This window comes from Piliocolobus tephrosceles, chromosome 1 (assembly GCF_002776525.5).
Source record: "Piliocolobus tephrosceles isolate RC106 chromosome 1, ASM277652v3, whole genome shotgun sequence".
NCBI classification, from domain to species: domain Eukaryota; kingdom Metazoa; phylum Chordata; class Mammalia; order Primates; family Cercopithecidae; genus Piliocolobus; species Piliocolobus tephrosceles.
In genome coordinates this window covers 191082402-191105661 of record NC_045434.1, presented here as the reverse complement: position 1 = coordinate 191105661, position 23260 = coordinate 191082402, and the positions used below count along the sequence as shown (strand labels likewise).

At 48.0% G+C, this 23260-nt stretch overlaps 1 protein-coding gene across 5 annotated transcripts; it reads right to left on the bottom strand.

Moving 5' to 3' along the window:
* On the bottom strand, positions 1 to 15338 carry PEF1 (penta-EF-hand domain containing 1). 5 transcript variants are annotated; one of them, XR_002733168.2, is made up of 6 exons: positions 14943 to 15338; positions 5320 to 5617; positions 3274 to 3429; positions 2628 to 2771; positions 681 to 974; positions 1 to 355 (listed from the first exon to the last, which is right to left on the bottom strand). XR_002733168.2 is itself a non-coding variant. In XM_023219371.2 (6 exons), exons 1-5 carry the CDS (start codon positions 14964 to 14966, stop codon positions 686 to 688), a joined length of 819 nt encoding a protein of 272 aa, XP_023075139.1. In that variant the 5' UTR covers positions 14967 to 15338; the 3' UTR covers positions 1 to 355; positions 681 to 685. The 5 variants fall into 5 exon arrangements, 4 of the variants coding, with proteins under 4 accessions (XP_023075139.1, XP_023075137.1, XP_023075138.1 ...); XM_023219371.2 differs by having other exon boundaries at positions 681 to 882; XM_023219369.3 differs by having other exon boundaries at positions 1 to 974.
* Positions 15339 to 23260: the final 7922 nt, after the last annotated feature.

The following is a 23260-nucleotide window of genomic DNA, read 5'->3' as shown; positions in this document are numbered from 1 at the left end:
CCAGAGTTTCATCCTTTTATTGAAGCTTACAATTTCACTGGACTTTTGGCCCCCAATGAAAAAAAAAATGCAAATTAAAAAAAGTATTGGCAGGGAGAGGTGCCCACTGTCCCCTGGAGACTGAAGCCGAGCAGAGCATGGCAGGCAAGTGAGGGGTCCCGGCCGCGGAGGCAGAGCCTGGCCAAAGATGCCCAGGGAGCAGATTTGTCTGAGCAGGGCCAGCCCCAGGCAGTTAGAAGTTAACACACAAGGATTTACGGGTGTGGCGGAATCCAAGCCACTGGTCCCATGGGCAGATCTCTCATGCTTGGTCACATTCCACTTTGGAGAAAATGGGCTCGTGTGACAGGATGGCCTGGTGAGGGAACACAGGTAGTAACGGTAATGGGCCGATGAACACTCACCACTGGCATCAGGGTGGAGCTCAGCTGACTGGACACTAACTCCATTACAAGAACCTGCTCCTGGTGCCAGGCTGTGCCACTCACTGCTCATGGCCATCAGGACATTCAACTTCCATCCTCTCCTCCACGAGGCCCCTACCTGTGTGGCCTCAGCCCCGGTCCTCACTATTTGGTGGCTATGATGCAGGACTCTCAACCCTCTTTTGGAACAGTGTTGCATCAAGCAAGGGAGAATGTTCTTCTAAAGGGACAGGAAAAGAAGAGATGTCCACATACTTCTCTCACTCTAAGAAGCCAGGAAAGGTCCCTGGTGCACTCCACTCTCCACAGATGGGTTGGGTCATAGCATCCGAGAAGCTGTCATGGTGACGAAGTCCTCGAAGCTGAGCCGAATGTTGCCTTGTACAGCTGTGTCCTTCTCCCGGAAGGCCTCTGTCAGCACCTGCAGCTGGGTGCACACCTGGATGAAGCGGTCCAGCTGCATGGCAGGATTAGCAGAGCGTGGGCAGTAGCGGGAGACCAGAAGCTGGGTGAACTGGGGGCTCAGGTTGTAGCCCATTTGCGACAGAGCTGGAGAAGAGGGGCACACAGACCAGACACACAAAAACCTGCCATGAGCACCTCCATCAATCAGCAATACTGGATCACAGCAGTTCAAGGAACTTCGAGAGGATGGGCACAGAAGCATAAAGAGGGTAGAGAAATCCCAAGGGTCTAAGATGTCAGGAGCACAACAGGGGCCCTGTCTGGATGCTACCCTTAGGTGGAAGGCCCTTATCCCTCTTTCTCCCAGTCTCCATTATTGTCTCTTCAGCTGAGGCTCATGGGATTCCAGAGATGACAACAGACTATCCGCAATCATTTCTGACTCATTTGCATTCCAAAAGGAAGCCTGAGCTCCCAGGACCACCCTGCTTGGGGCAGACATCAGAGGCAGCACAGCAGAGGTATGAGGACCTGCTGTGGAGTCAGCCCCTGGGCAAGTTGCTTAGCCTCACTATCCCTATCTTATCATCTCTAAAATGGGGATAATACTTAACTTGTAGGTTCTAGCAAGGATTAAAACGGGTGATCATGTAAGGCACTTAGCACAGTGACTGGCACATAAAAAGCACTCGGTAAGTGCTATTTTAATAAAGTCATCGCCACTCCAAGGTCTCTTGGAGCATCCTGTCTCTTCACTGGGATGCTTGCTTCCTTCCTTCCTCTGTTCATAACTTACCAGGCCAGGCTAAAACCTCAACTCTCCATTTGTTATGCAGGCCCTTAGGCAAGTTACCCACACTAAACCTCAGTTTTCTCACCTGTAAAAGGGAGATAATAAGGGATTCTTCATTGAAGGGTGTGGAATTATAAATAGTACCTAGCACATGGGAAGAATGAATTACATAAGCCTATTAAAAATAGCAAGCATTCAGTAAATATCTGTTTTGCTGTGGTTACTATCACCCTTACTAATATCCATGGCAAAAGCTGGCAAGAGTAGGTCATTACTATAGGCCATCTCCCCCCCCTTCTGCTGGGGGCAGATGTGGTGCACTCACTCCTGCCCACAGACCTCCTTAGTCTGAATGAAATCCACAGCCTGGGCAAAGGACTAGACTCTCTGGGGAGCCCTTTCTCCCTCCTGGGTGGCAAAGCTCCCTCTTGGGTCCTCCACTCAACCTCTTACTAACCTGCCTGAGCCCAAACTGTGGCCTCCTGCCTTACAGAGTCAGTTTGGAACCAGACCTGGGGCTGTGGCCTCAGGTCATCTTCCCCAACTGCAACTTTTAGAGTGCTCGGGGTCCCAAAGTTGGGAGAGAAACTGCCCACTAGCAGGGGTGGCAACAGACCCATCTTTCTGAGCCCTGTTCAGGGCTCTTTCCATTCTACATGCTAGAAACTGGAGAGGAAGGAGTCACCCCAGCCACACACACTGGTCTCACAACCCTTAAGGTGCCAATTTTCCATCCTTAAGGCTCCCTGTGGCTGGGACCATCCCACCCAGCACTCCGGGGTCCAGCCCTGATTCTGGACCCAGGCATTTCCTTGCCCTGGATCTAGGCTCAGTGCCCTAACTGGGTCACAGAAGGGGTGAGGGACGCAGGCCTGCACTGAGAACAGCATTCTGTAGTGCAGGTGGACATTCGGTAGCAAGAGGAAATCCCTTTGTGTATCTTAGGGTGTAAAGAGAAGAGTCTAGCTCTGTCCTGCCCATTGTGCCCCAGCCATGACCCGCACCTTGCTGCAGCTCTGTGTAGCTAATGGAGCCCGAGCGGTCCCGGTCATACTGCTGGAAGAGGTTCTTCCACTGCTGGATGAATTTCCACAGGGCTGAGAAGCCATAGACATCGATGCGGCCTGACTTGGTCTTGTCAAACATGTCTGAAGGTGAGGAGGGAAAGGAGGGAAGAAAGGCTTCAAGACTGAAAGCCAAGGGTCCCCCTCAGGCCCCACTGAGGTAGCCCTTCTCCCCAGGCTGGAGTAGGTGACTTCACAGAACCAAGGCCTAAGGCCTAGATGCTTGCACCTGAGACACCCACATCAAGCGTTGCACCGTCCTCCTACTCTGGACACCTTTAGCCCCAGCCCATCCAGAACTGCATTTTCTCTGCAGCCTTGGCACCTGACCCCTCCCTGCTGTTTCCTACCAGGAGAGGGAGTACCATTCCATAGAAGAGGAAACTGAGTTAGCCTGTAACTAGGCAGGGTCTAGAACTTAAGAAAGATCTCAGGAAAAGAGCTCTCAGTCTAGGGGATCTCACCCTGAACCTAGCTTCCTCCCCGCAGTCCTCCCTGGTCAATGAATTTCTCTTCAGAATGTCTACCTACCCACCTACTGTACACTATCAGGTGGCTCGGGCCCAATGGCAAGGCGGAGACTCACTTATCATCATGAGGCAGGTCTCATCATTGAATGAGGACCAATTGCAGTTGACCAGAGCCTGCTTTAGCTCCTTCATGGAGATATAGCCACTGTGATCTGAGTCCACCGACTGGAACCAGGAGTAGGCCTCAGGATCCACATTGGGAGGGGCGCCACCTGGAGGAAGGGGTGTGAAGGCCATCAACAGAAATGCCAGGAAGGACCAGCCTCAGCAACTTCCTGGCTACAGGTTTTTCCTACACACAAAGCCTCACAAATTCACCTTCCCTGTCTTCCACCAAGCTGACATTCTTACTCTGATGGAAGAGGACCTTCAGTGAAGATTCATGAGTATTTGCAGTTGATTTCAATTCCATGAGTCCTCTGGAGTTCTTGTATAGTCTTCCAGACACTACTCTTAATTGATTTTATGTTTTTAAGGAACAGGGACCCATACCCCTGAAGCATTTCAAGAATTCTCTGGAAAAGGTGAACTGCGAGATTGGGGGGAATGGGTGGTAGATAAAAGTGTAGAAGCAGCCGGGCGCGGTGGCTCACGCCTGTAATCCCACCACTTTGGGAAGCCGAGGCAGGCATATCACCTGAGGTCGGGAGTTCGAGACCAGCCTGACCAACATGGAGAAACCCCGTCTCTACTAAAAATACAAAATTAGCCAGGCGTGGTGGCACATGCCTGTAATCCCAGCTACTGGGGAGATGGAGGCAGGAGAATCGCTTGAACCCAGGAGGTGGAGGTTGTGGTGAGCCAAGATCATGCCATTGCACTCCAGCCTGAACAACAAGAGCGAAACTCCATCTCAAAAAAAAAAATAAGGTGTAGAAGCTGGTAAGTCTGTCTATCTTAGGACACTGAGTTAACTGGCCACAATAAGGGTCCCTTCACACAAAGACAGCCATGGGCAGTTGTGAAAGACAGACACCACTGCCTAGTACCAAAGTTCAGTAAGGACAGAGGGAAAAAGGTCTGCTTGACTTAGGGATTAGTCTGACCTCCTTGGAAAAATCCAGGCAGGTTCTACCCATCATCCTAAAACATCGATGTCATACGGGAGCAAGGGCCACAGCCCTGGGGCAGAAGAGATTCTGTAACATGTTTGATCTGTGTAGTTTGTATAGAAGAGCTCAGGCTTTGGAATCAAAGCAGACCTGGATTCAAACCCTGGATCTGATCCTTACTAGCTTGTGTGACGTTAGGCAAAATGTTTAATTTTCTGAGTAATAACTTCCATGTTTCTAAAACGAACCCATTTCCCCAGAATCGTTGTGATGATTAAATGAGATAACAGTAAAATAAAATCCTCAGCAAAGAGCCTGGAATGTGTGTATTCTGAGATATTTTCACAGAAAAACGGATATTTAAACTGAGTTTCTCCCCATGGTAGGCTACATTATCGTCTCCTGGCTAATAATCTCTAACCAGAAGACACAGTCTGCACACCCACAGACATTGTACTAATATGGTACAATGGTTGAAAAGGCCAGTTCAATAATCTATTATTAGATTATTTGCTAATCTCCCCTTCCCTATAAGAGCATTGTACATCCTCTCCCACTGCCTGGTGGCTTGCAGAGGGGCATCCATTCCCATCCTACTGATGTCAGTCTTGATCAGGGGGTGCTCTGGCCAAAAGAATGTGAGTGGGCAAGACATACAGTACTTCAGAGAAGCTTTAAGAGGCATTGTGCATTCCTGCTATCTCTCCTGCTCTTTCTCTCTGCCACAAAGATAACATATCCCAAACAGGAGCTGCTCCTTCCGCATGGATCCCTGAATGAAAAGACACACGGAACAGAAACTCAACAGCCAGCTAACAGCTGCTGACATATAAGCAAAAGAAAGTAAGCATGAGCAAGTAATACAAACAAATGCTTGCAACACAACTAGCTGACAGACTTCTCATTTTGAGGACACACACTGAAGCTGGAAGCAAGATGCTAAGGTGCCAGAGACCAGGCTGCCTGCACACCCACAGGAAGGACAAGGGCTGGCCATGGATAACCCAGAACCACGTCAAGAGGTACCCAGAGTCCAAGATCACTACTTACCCTGTCCGTAAGGCCCAGGCTGCTGGGCACCATAGGAACTTGGAGGTGGCTGACCATAGGGGCCCCCTGGAGCTGCACCGCCATATGGTCCTCCTGGAGTTCCAGAGGGGAACATCCCAGGATTGGGGTGTCCATAAGGCCCTCCACCAGCTGGTGGTCCATAAGGCCCTCCAGGGGCAGGACCCCCATAACCACCAGGGGGCAGCCCACTGCCATACTGCCCTCCAGTATTGGGGGGTCCAGGGTAGTAGCTACCCGGAGGGGCTCCTGGTGCTTGTCCTGCAGCTCCTGGGCAGCCCTGTAGGAAGAGCAAGATTATCAGTCAGAATGATGAGGCCAGAAACTAGGCAGAGTATGGCACTTTACAGCCATAAAGCACTTCCACCACCATCCTTTCAACTGATCCTATAGGTAGGGTTGGAATTACGATCTCACTGCTCAGATGGGTAAACTGAGTTACCCAAAGTCACACCGCCAAAGACCTGCAGAGTCAGGGCTGAAATCCTCCTTTCCTAACTCTCCTTTCCTGCACGCCAAGGGGTGGCATCCTGTCTGGTTTGTTACTTTATCCCCAGCTCCCAGTGTAGAATGGATGCTCAGTAAATATTTCCTGTATGAATGAATAGGCAAGTGAATCAAACAGAATTCTAAATGTCCATCCTGGGGCACTCCCATCTCTATTTGCAGAACTCATGGGGAAAATGCAGTCTCTAACATACACCCCTGACCCTCATCAGTGACAAATGACATAGCTGTAGCATGGATTCATCCACAGCATGTCTTCCTTACCCTAATGTAAAAACATTTCCCTATCCTCACTCACAACTCTGTGAGGCAGGCAGGGGAGACCCTATCCCTAAGGCAATATGATACAATGGTTTAAACAGCCAGTTCAACAGCTAGGCGTGGTGGTTCACACCTGTGTAATCACAGCACTCTGGAAGTCTGAGGCAGGCAGACTGCTTGAGCCCAGGAGTTAGAGACCAGCCTGGGCAACATAGAAAAACAACATCTCTACTAAAAACCTGGGCAACATAGAAAAACTACATCTCTATTTAAAAAATACAAAAATTAGCCAGGTGTGGTGGTGTACACCTATAGTCCCAGTGACTCAGTAGGCTAAGATGGGAGGCTCACCTGAGCCTGGGGAGATCGAGGCTACAGTGAGCCATGATCGCACCACTGTACTCCAGCCTGGGTGACAGAGTAAGATCCAGTCTCAAAACAAACAAACAAACAAGAAACAACCAGTTCAAGAGTTCAAGTTCAGGTTCTGCCACTTACTAACTGGACTGACTTACCCTCTCTAAGCCTCAATATCTTCTGCTGCAAAATGGGAATAATAAAGCTACCTCTCAGGTTTGTGAATGAAATGAGGCCAGTCATGACACAGGGCCTGGCACAGATTAAGCACTCAATAAACACTATTAATAATAGCCTCCTACAGAGGACAAGACTCAAGTCCAGGAAAGTCACACACAGGCTGTGTGGAGGGGCTGGGACCAGAACCTGGGTCTCTTGGCTCTATGTCCAGGGCATCTGTGCATTAGAGCACACATGGGGGCATTCCCTCTCTCATCCACCTTCCCACACCAATAGCCAGGGATCCCTGAGGCTCGGAGTGTTCTGCTCCATCTCCCTAAATGGCTAGCACAGGACGCAGCAGAGCACAGCCCCAACACATCTGCAGACAAGCTGAACTCAAGGGCACAGACAGCAGCTAGGCCCAGCTCCGAGGATGGCACCATCTAGATATGTTCTAGATCAAGCTGTGAGTGCACCAGTGGCCAAGCCACCCAGAACCTGGGCTTTCTCTTTTTGTTGTGTTTGATAGCTTGGGATAATTACTCTTAAGGCTAAGGCCAAATTCATGAGGTTTTTTTGTGGGGAGAGCAGGAAACAGGCCCTGTCACCTCCCCAACTCAGCAATCCTTGGGAGCTTTTCCTCCCTAGAAGCTGTCAGAGCTACTATACTAGCAAGACTCCTTCACAGACAAGAATGGGTCAGACAGATCTCAATTTAAAACTCTGCTCCCATCAGCTGAGTTCATGACTGGGCCTGTGGCTTCATCTCTCTGAGCCTGCTTCCTCACAAATAGAACAATTCCTTCCTCATTGGACTGTTCTGCAGATTATAAGAAATACATGTAGCAAAATTCTGTTTAATTTTTAGCTAAAGAATCCTTTGATAACCAACCTGGGCAACATAGTAAGATCTCACCTCTACAAAAAAATGTTTACAATCAGCCGGGCATGGTGGTACACGGTAGTCCCTGTTACTCGGGAGGCTAAAGCGGGAGGACCACGTGAGCCTGAGTTGGAGGCTGCAGTGAGCTGTGATTGTGCCACAACACTCCAACCTGAGTAACAGAGAGACCCTGTCTCCAAAAAAGGAAAAAGAGAAAGAAAGAATCCTTTGATAAAATAAATAAAACTAGCACAAGAAAGTTGCTCTGGCTGAAGTAAGGTGGGGGCTCCAGAGCCCTACCATATGGAACCCCCCTCCCTTGCTAGATTCTGAGGGGCTCTGAAGAACCCTCACAGTGACTGAAAAGACAGTCTGAAAACCACTCACATAAGAAAAATAGTTTTTACAACAGTGCCTGGCATAAAGCAAATGATCAATAAGTCATAGCTGCTATTGTTATATTAATTACTATTATCAGCAAAATCCTGGGCCAGGTGAACTGTGGGGGTGGGGTATAAAGGAGAGTGAAGCAATCTGAAGGAGCTCACAGTTAACAGGACTTAATATGTAGACACTGTGTAATGTCTAACAAAACAGCATAAGGAAAATAGGTGTTTGAAATGGAGACGTAAGTCATGTGCCATAGGGCTGCAAAGGAAGGAGGGCAAAATCAGACAGTGTTTCCATGAGGGTGGCATTTGAGCTAGGACTTAGAGAATGAACAAGATTCCCAAGGGGTTGGAGAGGTGTGGTAAGAGAAATACCCAGAAGGCAAGTCACTTAACCTAACCTCCTCATTTTACAGACGGGGAGGGAGGGAGGGACTTGCCCAAGTCATGCTGCGAGCTGGAGGCAGAGACAAGGTTGGACCACTCCTTTGCACCCAAGGACTCCCCCTGCCTCCTGCTACAATGCTCCTTCCTTAAGCAATAGGGGTCAGGATTCTAGCATAGGATGGAAAGAGAGTGGGACTCTGCAGAATCTGGGCACACCCAAAGAACAGGCCAGACACAAAGCCAGAAGTAGCTGCCCCACTATAAGCCCTGTGAACAAAGCTATAAACTGCACCTGGCACCTAGGAAAACCCACCTAGGAAACCACCTATAAACCACCCAAGAAACACCCCCAGGCCAACAAAGCAGGTACTGCCAGGCAGGTCTCCTGCCCTTCCGGCTATTGCAGTCTGGCAGCAGTTAAACCCTTTCCTTTCCGTCCTGCATTAAAGACCTCCTCTGTAGTTTACAAAGTACTTTCACAAACACAAACACTACTGGCAGAATCTTGCCAATGGCCTCCTAACAGAAAAAAGGAAGATGTTAGTTGGCCTCTTTTACAGATGAAGAAACTAAGCCACAGAGCTGTTAAAGGACTTCATTTGGCACACATTTTCAGAGTGACGATATTGTACTAGGCTCTGTGGTAGATCTGAGGACACAACTAAATGAAGTCCTGCCCTTAAGAAGCCCACAGAAAATTGTGATACAATCTGATCAGTGCCATTCGGAAAAATCTACTTATGTGCTATCAAGGAAGCTTAGATGGAGGAATTTGTGCTGTTTGAAGAATGAATAAATGAACAACACATGAGGTGGATCAAGGAAAGCTTCCTGGAGGAAGTGGCAGTGATACTGGAATTGGTCCTTGAAGGATGCATAGGCATTCTCCAAAAGGCAGGCAGGGAAAGACACTCCAGACAGAAGGGAGAAGAAAGACAAAGGCACAGACTTCAGAGTGAGCATAGTGCATTCAGGGAATGAGTTAAACTGCAGAGCCAAGAATGCAGTGTGAACCCAGAAAGGCAGGCCCTTTATACACTCCTTGACCGAACACCTCTCCCACTGCATTTCAGTTAGCTGTGAGGTATCAGTGTCTAAGAGTAGTTTCTGTCTGTCTAGCATCTCCCCCATCCAACAGTAAGCTCCCCAGGGACGGACACTGGGCCTCACTCATCATGGTACCCCAGGGCCCAGCACAGTGCCTGGCACCTGCAAGTCTCCACAAATATTTGAACAAATAAACACCACTCTAAAGAGTTTGGTTGGGGCTTTATGCCAGAGAAAACAGAGCACTATAGAAGGGTTTCCAATAGGAGAGGAACGTGATCAGAACCTTGTTTAGGGAAGTAACCAGCAGCGGTGTGGAGGATGAGCCAGCAAGGGAGGCAGTAGCCCAGGTGTTGGGCAGGCAGGGCATGAACCAGACAGCACACTGGGGGATGAAGAGAACGGAATGGATTCTGAAGCTATTTCAGAGATAGACCAGACATGACTTGGTGACTAATTAGATTAGCTTTCCTAATGGAGGAGTGAGGAAAGTGTTTAGAATGACTCGGGTTTTTCTAGCTTGCACAAGATGAAGGAGGTAGAGCCAACTGAGACAGAATCCAGGCTACACAGGAAGTTTGGGGAAGAAGATGAGGTGGTCCCTGCCTCACAGAGGGTCACCCAGTGTCACTGAGTTGTCAGCAAAGGTCTGAACCAGAAATGAAAAACAGCGTCCCTGACTCCATGTTCTTTTACACTACTCCATGCTCCCAGCCCTTTTTAGAGTTTTTCCAAGAGTTATTTCATACCGATAAACACAAGATTGTGAAGTGGAAGAAAAAAGACAGGAAGAGTTCAGTAACTGCAGCTTCTGAAGCAACACAGAAAAACTATCTCTAGGGCTCTGGCTGTTTGCAAATAAGCTACATCTGACGCCCTGGGGGAGTAGGGGCAATGAACATTTATTGAGGTTCTGCTAGGTGCTTCCAGTTCAATCAGCTCTCACTGATCCTCAGTCCTGTGAGGTAAACACTATCATCTCCATTTTGCAGATGAGAAAATTAAGGGGCAGAGAGTTTAATACCATACCTGAGATCAGGTAGCTAGAATGGGTGAGCTGGGATTCAAGTCAGGGTCTGCATGACTCTACACTACCCCCTCCTGTTTGTTCACTCAATAAATGAGTGAGAACCTTGCATGTGTCTGCGCGAGGGATTGTGCTAAATGTCTTTGTCAAACATAATGAATTTCTACCGCGGACAGAGGTAGAGGGGGAAGGCTGGATTAGGTGATCTCTCAGAGCCTTCAAGCCCAGAAATCAGGGAGTCTCAGAAAAATCTTATTTTCATCCCAGCACCTAGGCCCAGTTTGAGAGCCACAGTTTGTAAGACACCCCAAAGATTCTTCAGTCCAACCTCTCAGTTAATACTGGAATTTCTGCAGCAGCACTTGGAATCTCTACTTGCACTCGTGCAAGCAGTAGGGAGCTTACCTCCTCCCAAATAACCATCTCAGAAAGTCCTGGTTTTTTTTTTTTTTTTTTTCTTTCCAGTTCTGAGGCCTCACTCTTCTAACCTCAAGACCCTGTAAAGCTCAAAGGTATCAAAGGCTGTTCCAAGCTGAGCCCTGACAACCAATGGAGGAGGGAGCATTGCAAAGATAGGTCTGCCCCCCAGAGCTACTCTTCAAGTGCATGGGAGGAGGTGGGAAGCCCAAACTAAGGGGTTAAACAATCACAAGACAAAAGGAATGGTTCAAGCATTCACCAGCAGAGCCACTTGAAATAGGAGAGAAGTATGCAACCAATAAACAATGAGCCAAGAACCATCCCCAGACTTCAATTCCCTCTGTGCTCACACTTTCAAATCTTTCCAGCTTCATCACTCCGGAGCTACAGACCCACATATCCAGCAGCCTCCTGGACCTTCCCTCCAAACACATGCCTCCCTGTGTTCCCATCTCAGTGAATGGAGTCTCATTCCGCCTAATCATACAAACCCAAAGCCTTAGTGCCCTCCTGGGAACCTCCTCTTTCTTCCTCTCTGTCACCTTACTCAGGCACCAAGTTTTCTCAACTCTACCTCCTACGTGCTTCTCCAATCTCCTCTACCAGGTCACAGTTCTCTTTAGCCTAGATTACCTCAATAGCGTCAAAACCGGTATCCCTGCCTCCTGTCTCTCCTGCTTCAATCCATTCTCACAGCACCCTATGGTAAGCGCTCTAAAGTACAAACGGAACAAAACACTTCACTGGCTCCCTCCCTACTCTTAGGATGAAGCCACACTCCCCCAAAACGCACACAAGTCCCTTTGGGATCTGGCCCTTGCTTACCTTTCTAGTCTAATTTCCTACCCCTTTCCCCCACATCACTACAACTACACTGAACTTCTTAAAGTTCCTCCAAAATCCTAGGCTGTCTTACTTGCTTCCTGGGCTTTGTGCAGCTATTTCCTCCGCTGGAATATCATTCCTTTCTTCACTCAGCTAATTTCTACCAGTGATTCAGTTTTTGGCTTAAATATCACCTCTTTTTAAAAAGGCTTGATGCACCCCTAGACTGAGTTAGGTATCTCACTCTCCGGTGCTGTACCTTACACTTACTTCCATTTAATACTTATCACATTGCCTCTTCAATCTGCATAACTGCATTACTCCTCCACTTGGGAGTATTCTACATGCCCAGCACCATACCTGGCACTTTACGTGGATTATCGTATTTAATCTTTAGAGTAATTCTGAAGTAGATACTATTATGACTCCATTTTAAAGAAGGGAAAACTAGACCAGGCGTGGTGGCTCACGCCTGTAAGCCCAGCACTTTGGGAGGCTGAGGCAGGTGGATCACCTGAGGTCAGGAGTTTGAGACCAGCCTGGTCAACATGGCGAAACCCCATCTCTACTAAACATACAAAAAAAATCAGCCAGGTGTGGTGGCATGCGCCTATAATTCCAGCTACTTGGGAGGCTAAGGCAGGAGAACTGCTTGAACCCGGGAGGCAGATGTTGCAGTGAGCCAAGATTGTGCCACTGCACTCCAGCCTGGGCGACAGAGCGAGACTCTGTCTCAAAAATAAATAAATACATAAAAATGTTTTTTTAAAAAAAGGGAAAACTGAGTCTCAGACTTTTGCAACAAACTTCTGCAAAGGAGTGGCAAAGCACGGATTTGACACCAACTCTCTCTGGCTTCAGAAACTAACCTCTTAAGCACTGAAATCCACCAAGATGGTTCCCCCATAAGACCAAAGGGTGCCTGAATCTTACTACTCCAATACCCAGTCCCTGCTTGGGTACCCTGAACTGGAAGCAGTGGAAAATTACAGCAATTCTGACTCCTAACAATAGGCTGGAATCCTCCAAAGCTATGTAGTGGGTGGAGGGGAGGCAGCACTGAGTGAGATGCTCTAAAACAACCCGTTTCCTTTCTTAGAACACCTGAGACCAGGAGGCGGACAAGGGTATGGTAGGAAAAAAAGCAACATTTCTTTTTCTATTCCAGACTCCTCTCTCTGTGCTCCTTTTCAGTATTTCACTCCAAGAATAGCTCAGGCAGCATGGCATCATGAGAGCAGTCACAGCAGCAAGAGCTGCCATCAGACACTGGCATGTAATAGGCACTAGCAACATGCCAGGCTCCCCGCATTTCAACCTCATTTTAGCCCTTTTCACAGGTATTATTTCTCCCTTTATATAACAGGTGAGGAAGCTGAGGCTTGGAGCCGTTAGTTTGTCCAAGGGTGTATAACTATTAACACAGCTAGAATTCTAGCACCGTTCTGTCTAACCTGTCACTGCTGTTAGGATGCACACAAATTGTCCCTAATGCTTATTAGCATGTAGATTCCTGGGTACAGAACAGGTCTGAAGTGGGACTCGAAAGTGTGCTTTCTTAAACAAGCTCTCAGGTGATTCTGAGGCAGAAGACCAGCCACTGGGAAACAAGGCACTATGAATGTTTTCTCAGCCTGTGTTGCTCAGAAATACTAGAGTCACAAAAAGTGACCAGACATCTGAAAAAAAAGAGGGGAGGGGGAGTTTCTATGGTTACATATGTTTAAGAAATACTGAATATTATATTCCTTTCTGGAAGATTTACAATGTACATTAGCAAATTAAGAATTTTGAAATTGTTTGTGGTCAACAAACTTATTCAGCTATACTTAACAAGAGTATTTCCAAAACTTTAGTTAACTACAGAATCCTCCTATATTAACAATATCTATTAACACCTCACAAGACTCAGCAAACGGAACGGACTTTAGGAAACAACTGCTATGTTACACTTCCTCCTAACTCCAGCCTGCAGTGGCCTCTTTCCTACCTCTCTCTAAGGATGCAATAAGAGAAGTCCTAAGCTCTGGTCATGGCCTCACCCTCACTTACTACATGTGACTTTTGGGAAGCCACTTAACCTCTCTGGGTTTGTTTCTTAGCAGTTAATTAGGGGTAATAATACCTGCTTGCCGATAGAGCCTTCGTGATTAGGATAATGGAGGTCCGAACACTGTAACGCGTACGAGACCGCACTCCTTGGAAGGGCTGTTACATCTTTTGGCATGTGACTATACTCAGCTGAGCACTGTGTAATATACCAGTTGACTTCGTTTTCCCACATTTCCTGCATGGGTTTCATCTCCTAAATAACTGTGCGATCGCAGGCCTCCGTGGGCTTCATTTCCTCCTCTGTAAAATGAGGGGTCTATTTTGAGGACCCTTCGGGCACTGGCCTTTTAGAAGTCTAGTAAAAATCAGAATGCTAAAGGGCAACACTTGTTACACCTCACTAGGTACCAAACGCTTCGTAAGCATCACCTCCTGACTCTCCACAATAGCTTTATGAGGCAGATCCTATTATTCGGCCCTATTTTACAGGAGGAAACTTGGACTCAGAAAGGTAAAACATCTTGCTCAAGGGCTCACAACTATTTAGGTGGTAGAGCTAAGGTATGAACCTACCTCTGACTCCAAAGTGCACTTCAACACCCTACTATCACCCAACAAAGAATTCTGGCCACAGAATCACCTTGCTGTGGTATTCCTCACTGAATATACGCTGGGGAAGAGGAATCTGAAGACAGCCCGGGTTCTGACCTCGGCCCTGCTGCCTGCCTGCCTGGTGACTTCAGGTAAGTTCTGTGTCTTCTCGGGGTTCACTTTTCTACATGCGAAATGGCGGTGCTGAACTAAGTCAGTGGTCAAACCAGCTCACTTGTGGCGCCTGCTACAACCAAAGTTTCCTGATGACTCTGATGCAGTGTAGGGTGGGTCCGGAAGCCTGGATTTTTATCCGACGCCCCAAACGAGATCGACGGAACCAGAACTCTAAACGTCCAGTCATGGCTGATGACCCCGCCCAAGGCCCCCGTGGGGGCCTTGGGAGGCTGTGGAGCCCAGGCCAGCGCCAGCCTGGACCTGTGGGGTCCAAGGTCCCCAAATCCTCGCGTGAGCGACGTCAAAGGGGGCGCGACACGACCTCGCGAATGTGCGGTCCTTCATGACGTGAGCCGGGCGCGACCGACGGTCCCTTTTCGGTTCTCTACAGCGCAAGGCCTCGCTGAAGCGAACCCATCGTGGGAAGGGCGCGGAGAAAGCGGGGAAAAAGAGAAGGAAGGCGCCGGGCCCGCGCTTGGCACGGCCGCTACCTGGATTCGCGGGTCCCTCACACACTCACCTGCCGGTACGGATAGCTGGCCATGGCGATTCTGACGTCACACGCAGGCAAGGGGTGGGGCTTTCCGCTCTCAAACCCGCCCCTCGCCTCGGCTTTGGGGCTGGACCCGCATCTGACTGGACGTCCGCGCCTGTCAATCTTGGGCACTATCGGCCGACGGAAGTGACGATGGGGCGGTGGGAGGATGCCTACCCGAGAGACCAGGGGAGCTAAGGGACTGATGGAGCTTCCGGAAGTCTTGGCGGTTGTGCCGGCGCTAATGTTCCTCCCTTTCCTGAGCTGGAGTGGGCCCAAGCGGTGGTCAGGTTGGGATATTTAGTGAGAAGCCTGGGTGGGGTGTCGCTGCGGTAGCCATGTTATAACCTGGCAAGTGGGACGCATGAAAGTGACGTAGTTGCTGGCGTAGCTCCTGAGTGTCCGTAGAGGAGCCGCGGGAAAGGAGAGGGGGGCGGTGGGCAGGCGGTTCCCCTGACAACGGGGAACCGACCGACTCTTCCCGGTAGGGAGAAGCGATGGCGGAATTACTTTTCTAATGTCAAAACACTGGGTACCAGTTAGTAGCCTTGTAGTGGGATACAGATCTGTGGTCTTTGGAGAAAAAAATCCCAGACCGTTAGAGTTGAAGGAAAATGGAATTATGTAGTGCCTCTTTCTTCGTAAATGGGGAAACTGAGGTCCAGAGAGGCAATTGACTTGCCGTAGCTCACAGTGGGTGGCCTAGAACCGGGGTCAATGGATGTCCAGTTCTCAGCAGGGAAGTCTAGGTCGGTCCCCATCGCAGGTCAAATCCTGGTGACTGAGTGATCTCAGCACCATGTACTTGCCACTCAGTGGTTCCGGTTGTACAGTTATTTGTGTGCTTATTTGATTACTTTGTCACTGTGGGCTAAGGTTTTGTCTGTTTTTGCTTGTCATTATAACTCCAGTATCTAGTACAGCGACTGACACGATTATTATGAAGTGTTACCCAGTCTAGCCCATCTATCTAACCAAGTGCACTTTCCAAAATCACAGTGCTGATCATGCCACTTGCCCATTGCACAGCCTACAATGGATGCTGTTCATCCACGCCTACAAAATAAGGCCCAATCTCTTCATTCTGGGACTCCAGGCCCCTTCAGAATCTGGCCCAACCTCACCTTTTCAGTCTTACCGCCCCTTCTGCTACTCTGTATTTCTGTGCTCAGTTCCACCATTCAGCACTTCTGCTTTGGAGGGAGGATCTTTTTTTTTTTTTTTTTTTTTTTTATTTATATTTTAGGGGGTACATGTGCGTCGTGCAGGTTTGTTACATATGTATACTTGTGCCATGTTGGTGTGCTGCACCCATCAGCTCGTCAGCACCCATCAATTCGTCATTTATATCAGGTATAACTCCCAATACAATCCCTCCCCCCTGGAGGGAGGATCTTTGTTGTATCACTTTCTAACTGTATCACCTTTGGCAAGTTTTTTGGTTTTTTTTTTTTCTTTTTTTTTTTTTAATTTCCAACTTTTAAGATCAGGGGTATATGTGCAGGATGTGGTTTGTTACATAGGTAAATGTGTGCCGTGGTGGTTTGTCGCACAGATCATCGCATCACGTAGGTATTAAGCCCAGCATCCATTAGCTATTCTTCCTGATGCTCTCCCTCCTCCCACCTCCCCCTACCCTCCGACAGACTCCCGTGTGTATATGTGCTCTCTTCATTCAGCTCCCACTTATAAGTGATAACATGCAGTGTTTGGCTTTCTGTTTCTGTGTTAGTTTGCTGAGGATAATGGCTTCCAATTCCATCCATGTCCCTGCAAAGGACATGATCTCGTTCCTTTTTGTGGCTGCATAGTATTCCTTGGTGTATATCTACCACATTTTATTTAGGCAAGTTATTTAACCTCTCTAAATTTCAGCTTTCTCAGCTGACAGGAACACATGTGTAAATTTGAAAATGAACTTATTGTACCTGCTCATGCCCCAAACTTAGGCTCAAACCACTCCTTTCACCTGGACCAGCAGCCCTCCCATCTCCAGTCCTGCAAGTCTCAGTTCCAATTCCATTCTCCACCTAACCCTCCCACATTCCCCTTAGCTCCAGAGTTAGCCACTCTCTCTCGCCACTCCCCCTTTGCACTTGGTACTGTCACTGTGCCATATTCCAGCCTACCTTGTATAAGGGTTTTCTTTTGATGTTTTCCCCAAAACCCATTCCTCTCGGTCTCAGAAAATCCACCCAGTCTGTCAGGCCAAAAACCTAAGAGCATTCCTGTGTGTCCTTTTTTTCTCCATACAATCCCCCACCTCCCTCATCTCCATTTGCTCTAATTCAAGCATGTACACATCTGCTCTTTTCTCCCTGTTCGCACTATCACTATAGTCCAAGACACTATCATCCGTGCCTGGATCACTACAGTAGCCGATTGACTAATGTTCCTGCTCTCGCTCTTCTCCGCACACTTCATTTTCTCCACAGGCAGCCAGAGTGGTTATCTTATTCCTTGACTTCGACTCCCTGGGGACTTCCCATCACTCGCACAACAAAAGCTAGGTGGGGCGCGGTGGCTCAAGCCTGTAATCCCAGCACTTTGGGAGGCCGAGACGGGCGGATCACGAGGTCAGGCGATCGAGACCATCCTGGCGAACACGGTGAAACCCCGTCTCTACTAAAAAAATACAAAAAACTAGCCGGGCAAGGTGGCGGGCGCCTGTAGTCCCAGCTACTCGGGAGGCTGAGGCAGGAGAATGGCATAAACCTGGGAGACGGAGTTTGCAGTGAGCCGAGATCGCGCCACTGCACTCCAGCCTGGGTGACAGAGCGAGACTCTGTCTCAAAAAAAAACAAACAAACAAAAAAAAAAAAACAAAAGCTAAACTCATCCTAATGACATTCATGGCCACACATACCAGCATCTCCAGCCTCATTTCTTGCCGTTGCTGTCCCCCTTGCCTCATTCCAGCCATGCTGGCCTGGTTGTGCCACTCCTGGAATGTACAGAGCTCATTCCTGGATGTTGGCTTTGGCTGATCTCTGACTGCCTGCTCATTCCTGCCTCCAGGTCTTTGGACTAGGTCTTCCCTCTCTCTGGGATATTCTTCCCTTGACTTTTCACCAGTTGGCTTTTCCTTATCCTTCAGGTCTCAGTTAAGATATCACCTGGGGTGGGGGGCATTTCTTGACACTGTACTCCACACATTCCCATCATCTATCTTATTTTTTCATAATGCGTGTCACTAGTTGAATTATCCAATCTGTTTACATGTATATTATAGAACTGTCATTCTATTATAGAACTGTCATTTTCTTATGTATTCCTCTAACCTCAGCACCTAGAATAGGGCCTAGCATGAATTCAGTGTTAGTAGTTACTATCATCATGTATTGAGTGCTTACTAGGTGCCAGACATTGTGCTAAGTACTATGTGTTGTTTAATTTTCACCAGTCTTTTGAGATAGATACTATTACCCATTTATAATGAAGAGCTGAGGCTCAGAGAGGTTAAGTGACCTTCCTGTTATCAAAAAGATAAATGGAACCCAGGCGCAGTGACTCACACCTATAATCCCAACACTTTGGGAGCAGGAGGAAGGACCGCTTGAGCCTAGGAGTTCAAAACCAGCCTGGACAACATAGTGAGATGCTGTCTCTACAAAAAATAGTTTTAAAAAATTAGCCAGGCGTGGTGGCATGTGTCTGGAGTCCCAGCCACTGCAGAGGCCAAGGTGGGAGGATTGCTTGAGCCCAGGAGGTCAAGGCTGCAATGAGCTGTGTTTGCACCACTGCACTCTAGCCTGAGCAACAGAGAGACTCTGTCTGGGGGGAAAAAAAAGATAAACGGAGAAGTAGGACTTGATCCCAGGTCTGCAATTTTTTTTTTGACTACTCAGTATTTAATAGTAAATCGTGTCTTCTTTACCTTTCTAACCCCCCAGTTCAAAAAATATTGGTGGAATTGAACTGCAAAACTTCACAAGGGAAGAAGGTTGAAGGTCAAGGAGGTATATTTGCCTGGGAGAGAACAGTGACAAGCTGGCCTGCAAACTGGAGTCATGTGACACACACTCACTTATTCCATAAACATATTATCCCATTGAGTTCCCACCTCTTGCCAGGCTCTGTTCTGGGTGATGAGAATCCAGCTCCTATGAGAATTATTTGCCCCCATTCCCCTATGCCTAGCAAAGGGCTTAGGAGGACTATCTGTGGGAGGTCTGTGCTATTTTGTGGATGGGGCATCCACGTCTTCTCTTAGGGAGTCAGGGACCCGCCAAAGCCAACAGCCGGGGCTGTGCCTCTGAGGACCCACACAGGCCCAGGTATGTTTGTTTTGGAGGGGGCTGGATAAAAGAGAGATCAGGATCTTCCTAAGACTGAAAAACAATCAACTCACTTCCAAAACCTCAACTACCTGAGGCAGACAGAGGTGGGTGGAGAAGTTCCTGTTATTGTTTCACTTGTAGCCCATGGGGAAAGCATGGATTCCAGCCTTTTTTTTAGAGCACAGAGCACTTTCCTGAGTTGGTGGAAGCCCTGCGGTTGACCCATTAGAGGTGAGGCAGAGCTTGGTAATGAAAGGCCCATCCACTGGAAAATATTGCCTCCCCTAGAGACACAGCCTCCCAAGAGCCACTTGGCTCTGCACCAAGCTTCTGTATGGCTTACTGAGAAGGAATACCAACACCCACCTAATTATTATGGAATTAATTCTCTTTGATTCCAACTAGATCCAGTTCTGAAATTTAAATTCCAGTTGGATGCTGTGGATCAGAGGATGATTTGCAACTTTCCACAGAAGCAACCGAGGAATGAGAACAGCAGACGTGGCAATTTGGCCACACTTCCCTTCCATTATGGGATCATAAGGAGAGTACATTGACATCGTCTATTCCCATAAACTATTCAGGACAGCCACAAAAAAGATCTAGTCCTTTGGGATCTCTAGCACCAAAAAAAAAAAAAAAAAAAAAAAAAAAATCCGGTGCTGGGCATGGTGGCTCACGTCTATCTATAATCCCAGCACTTTGGGAGGCTGAGGCAGGCAGATCACCTGAGGTCAGGAGTTCAAGACCAGCCTAGCCAACATGGTGAAACTCTGTCTCTACTACAAATACAAAAATTAGCTGGGCATGGTGGCTTACTCCTGTAGTCCCAGCTACTCCGGAGGCTGAGGCAGGAGAATCACTTGAACCCAGGAGGTGGAGGTTGAGTGAGCTGAGATCGCACCACTGCACTCCAGCCTGAGTGACAGAGTGAGACTCCATCCCCCCACCTCCAAAAAAAAAAAAAAAAAATCTATTCTTGTAAAGGGGTTAACAGACCCCAAATGAAGAAAGAGTCTAATTAGATTCCGTTGAATTTGAGTGACAGAGGAACATATTATGACAAAAAGGAAGATTTAAATTCCAGAAGCATCGAAGTTTAGATTTTTCTCTGCAGAATAAATACACAGCAGCCTTTTCTCCATCTTATTGAGCAGAGGGTTTCTAACTAAGGACCCTCCAGTCCTATCCTTCACACTGCAACCAGCGAACTCCCCACTCGGCAAACCTGACTTGACACACCTTTGTGAGAAACCCACCAGTGGCTTCACACTGTGTCTCCCCTGCTCATGCTCCAAAATCCAACCACACTATCCTGTCTCCCATCACTCAGCCTGCTGCACCCAGTCATTTCTGGGCCTTGGCATGTGCTGTTCCCTCTGCCTGAATCCATCTCTTTGTCTAGACACGTTTAGGTTCCCCAGCTGTGCACTCCCCTGGTACCTGGCACTGCCCTGTCATCCCACTTTATTGTAAGTGCTTGTTTAACTGTCTGCTCTCCCTGTGGACACTGTGGGGGCAGGGACCATATCTGTGTAGTTTGCCTTGGGATCCCCAGAGCCTTAGTACAGTCCCTGGGACAAAGTGGGAAAAGGAATGGACTCATCAAGTTAGACTTTTCCAAATGGAATGATCTGTGTGCTGCCTCGAAAGTCTGGAGTAGATTAAGAAGTGAAGACAGAAGGATAATGGGGTTGGAATGTGCAAAAGCTGCCTAAGAGGAATGGACGACACATGCCCCTCCTTGCTTTCTCTTCAGCTTACCCAGCTCCCGAACTGATGAGCAAGATCCATGGATTTTTTGCTGACCACAGTAACTGAAGAGACTATAAAATTCAGCTTTCCATCTGGTTCTTCATGGTCCAAGAAAATATAGCAATTTCAAACTCCAGGGAGACATGCATTCAAATCATGAAAGCTTAAACCTAGCCTGTCGTAGAATCCCTTAAGAGTAGCATGAATTTGACTCAGGAAGAAAAGTGAAGAAGGCATCGTTTACTCTATAAGGATCGATTCCCTGGTGACCCTTAAAGGGGATGAGTTTGATATTTCCTCATAGCAGTTTTTCCCCTCTGGCCTTCAAAGCCAACCTGCTCAATTCCACAGCTGGTCCTTGCTTCTCTTTCTTTCTGCCGGCGCCAACATGCTCCTCATCATAAGGCCTATCATCAGTTAGTACTCGGCAGACTAGGCTGAAAGAGGAAGCTGGCCTTCCAATGGGAGTGCTTTAACATCTGTCCTCTTCCACTGTCCAAAACCTGGCCACTACTTCAATGCAAAAATGATGCCTTTGCTTTTTAATGTTTTATGTTAGAACCAGGGTTAACTGAGAATAGCTGGGGAGGAATGAAAAAAGAATCAGCTCCTCCTTTATCTAAAAACATCACATGAGACACTCGGGCGTGCTCAGGAGTCTGATTTCATTCTCCTGGCCACCAGCACACCTTTGCTCCTGGCAGGAAAAAAAAAACAGGGCAAAGGTTCTGAAAAGCCATCAATAGGCTGGTCTCCTGTTATTTGGGACCCAACTAGAGAAGGGAATTTTCAGAAATGCACTAGAAATACCAGCTCTGCAGAGATTTGACAGCCAGTTTGAAGGCTTCAGGCAGTTTGGATAAGCATCTAGACTTTGGGTACATTTCTGAGCCTGTTCTGTGAGTCCTTTGAAGTGTATCCAACTTGAATAAACCTTCCAGATAACTGGGGCCAGTGAAAAAGCTTTCTTTGGAAATCCCCCTGGAAGTGCCTTGTTGCTTTCTCGCAGGGCATCCAGCCCATCAGGACAAGCGATCTAAAAAGTAGAGAATGAAGAAGCTCAAGAGAGAATGTTTCTATAATGTTCAGTTCACTGTCTTTTTTCCCCTTCCTAGCCTTTTTTACATAGGGAGAAGGAGAAAACAGATAGATCACCAAACTCCCAGTGGACTTTGAAGAGCGTGAGCTTAGATCTGCTCGTGGCTTGCCCATGACCCCTTTGTACTGATACAACCTGGCTGTTTCTAAAGGTCTAGGCTAAAATGTACAGGAAAAGTGCCACATGGTAGAATAATGAAGAATAATAGGGGATGTTATTTGCCCTCCAGAAAGTCATTGCTGGAAGCACTTATAGAGAGCTAGTGACGGGGCCATGCGTTGGTACAGGCAGAAGGTTCCATCTCATTTCCCAGAGAAGCATTCCCTGGCCGCCTAGGACAGAGCTGGAGCCTGTCTTCTCTCCTGTTTGCACAGGTTTTCTAATCACAGAATTACTGGAGCATCAAGAAGCGCCTGCATGCTTGGAAGGGCTTCCAGGCAGATGAACACACCTCAGCACCGGGTAGCATTTTCCCAGGGTGCAACCTGGACCGGCTCTGGGTCACACTGACAAGGTGAAGTGGATGGGCAAAGAGTGGGTGGGGTACCGAACACTGGTTTCTTTAGGGAATCAAATAGGGAGGGACCTTTAAAGCCGGAGGTGGGGCCTTCCAGTGTGCTTTGGTTCACTTGAGAGGAGGGGCTGAATGATGCTCCTTCTCTAACTCGAGACGTAGGCATGAAGGACAGGGCAAAAGATCCCGAGGAGCAAAGGATCATCAGCTGCCCCCATCCAGCAATATCCCACAGCGCCACTGGCTGACCACAGGCAAGGAGGGAAATACTGTGTATTTTTTAATTTTTATTTTTCTAAGACTGAGTCTCATTATGTTGCCTAGACTGGTCTCAAACTCCTGGCTCAGGCGATCCTCCCATCTCAGCCCCTTGAATAGCTGGGATTACAGGTGTGTGCCCCTGTACCCAAAATGCTCTTTTTTGATCCTGGGACTAAATGAGAAAAGGAGGGCAACAGGGAGCTCTGGCTGCAGCACCGGAGGAACCCACTGGAAGGGAAAGGGCAGATAGTTTTGTTTCTTTATTATTTAAAAAATATTAACAGCAATTAAAAATAACACCAACAACAAAAACATTCACAACCTGTCACAGAGTCCTATAAGCTTTGGCCGTTTATTCCCAACGGAGTCCTTCATCCAAAGGCAGGTGGGGATT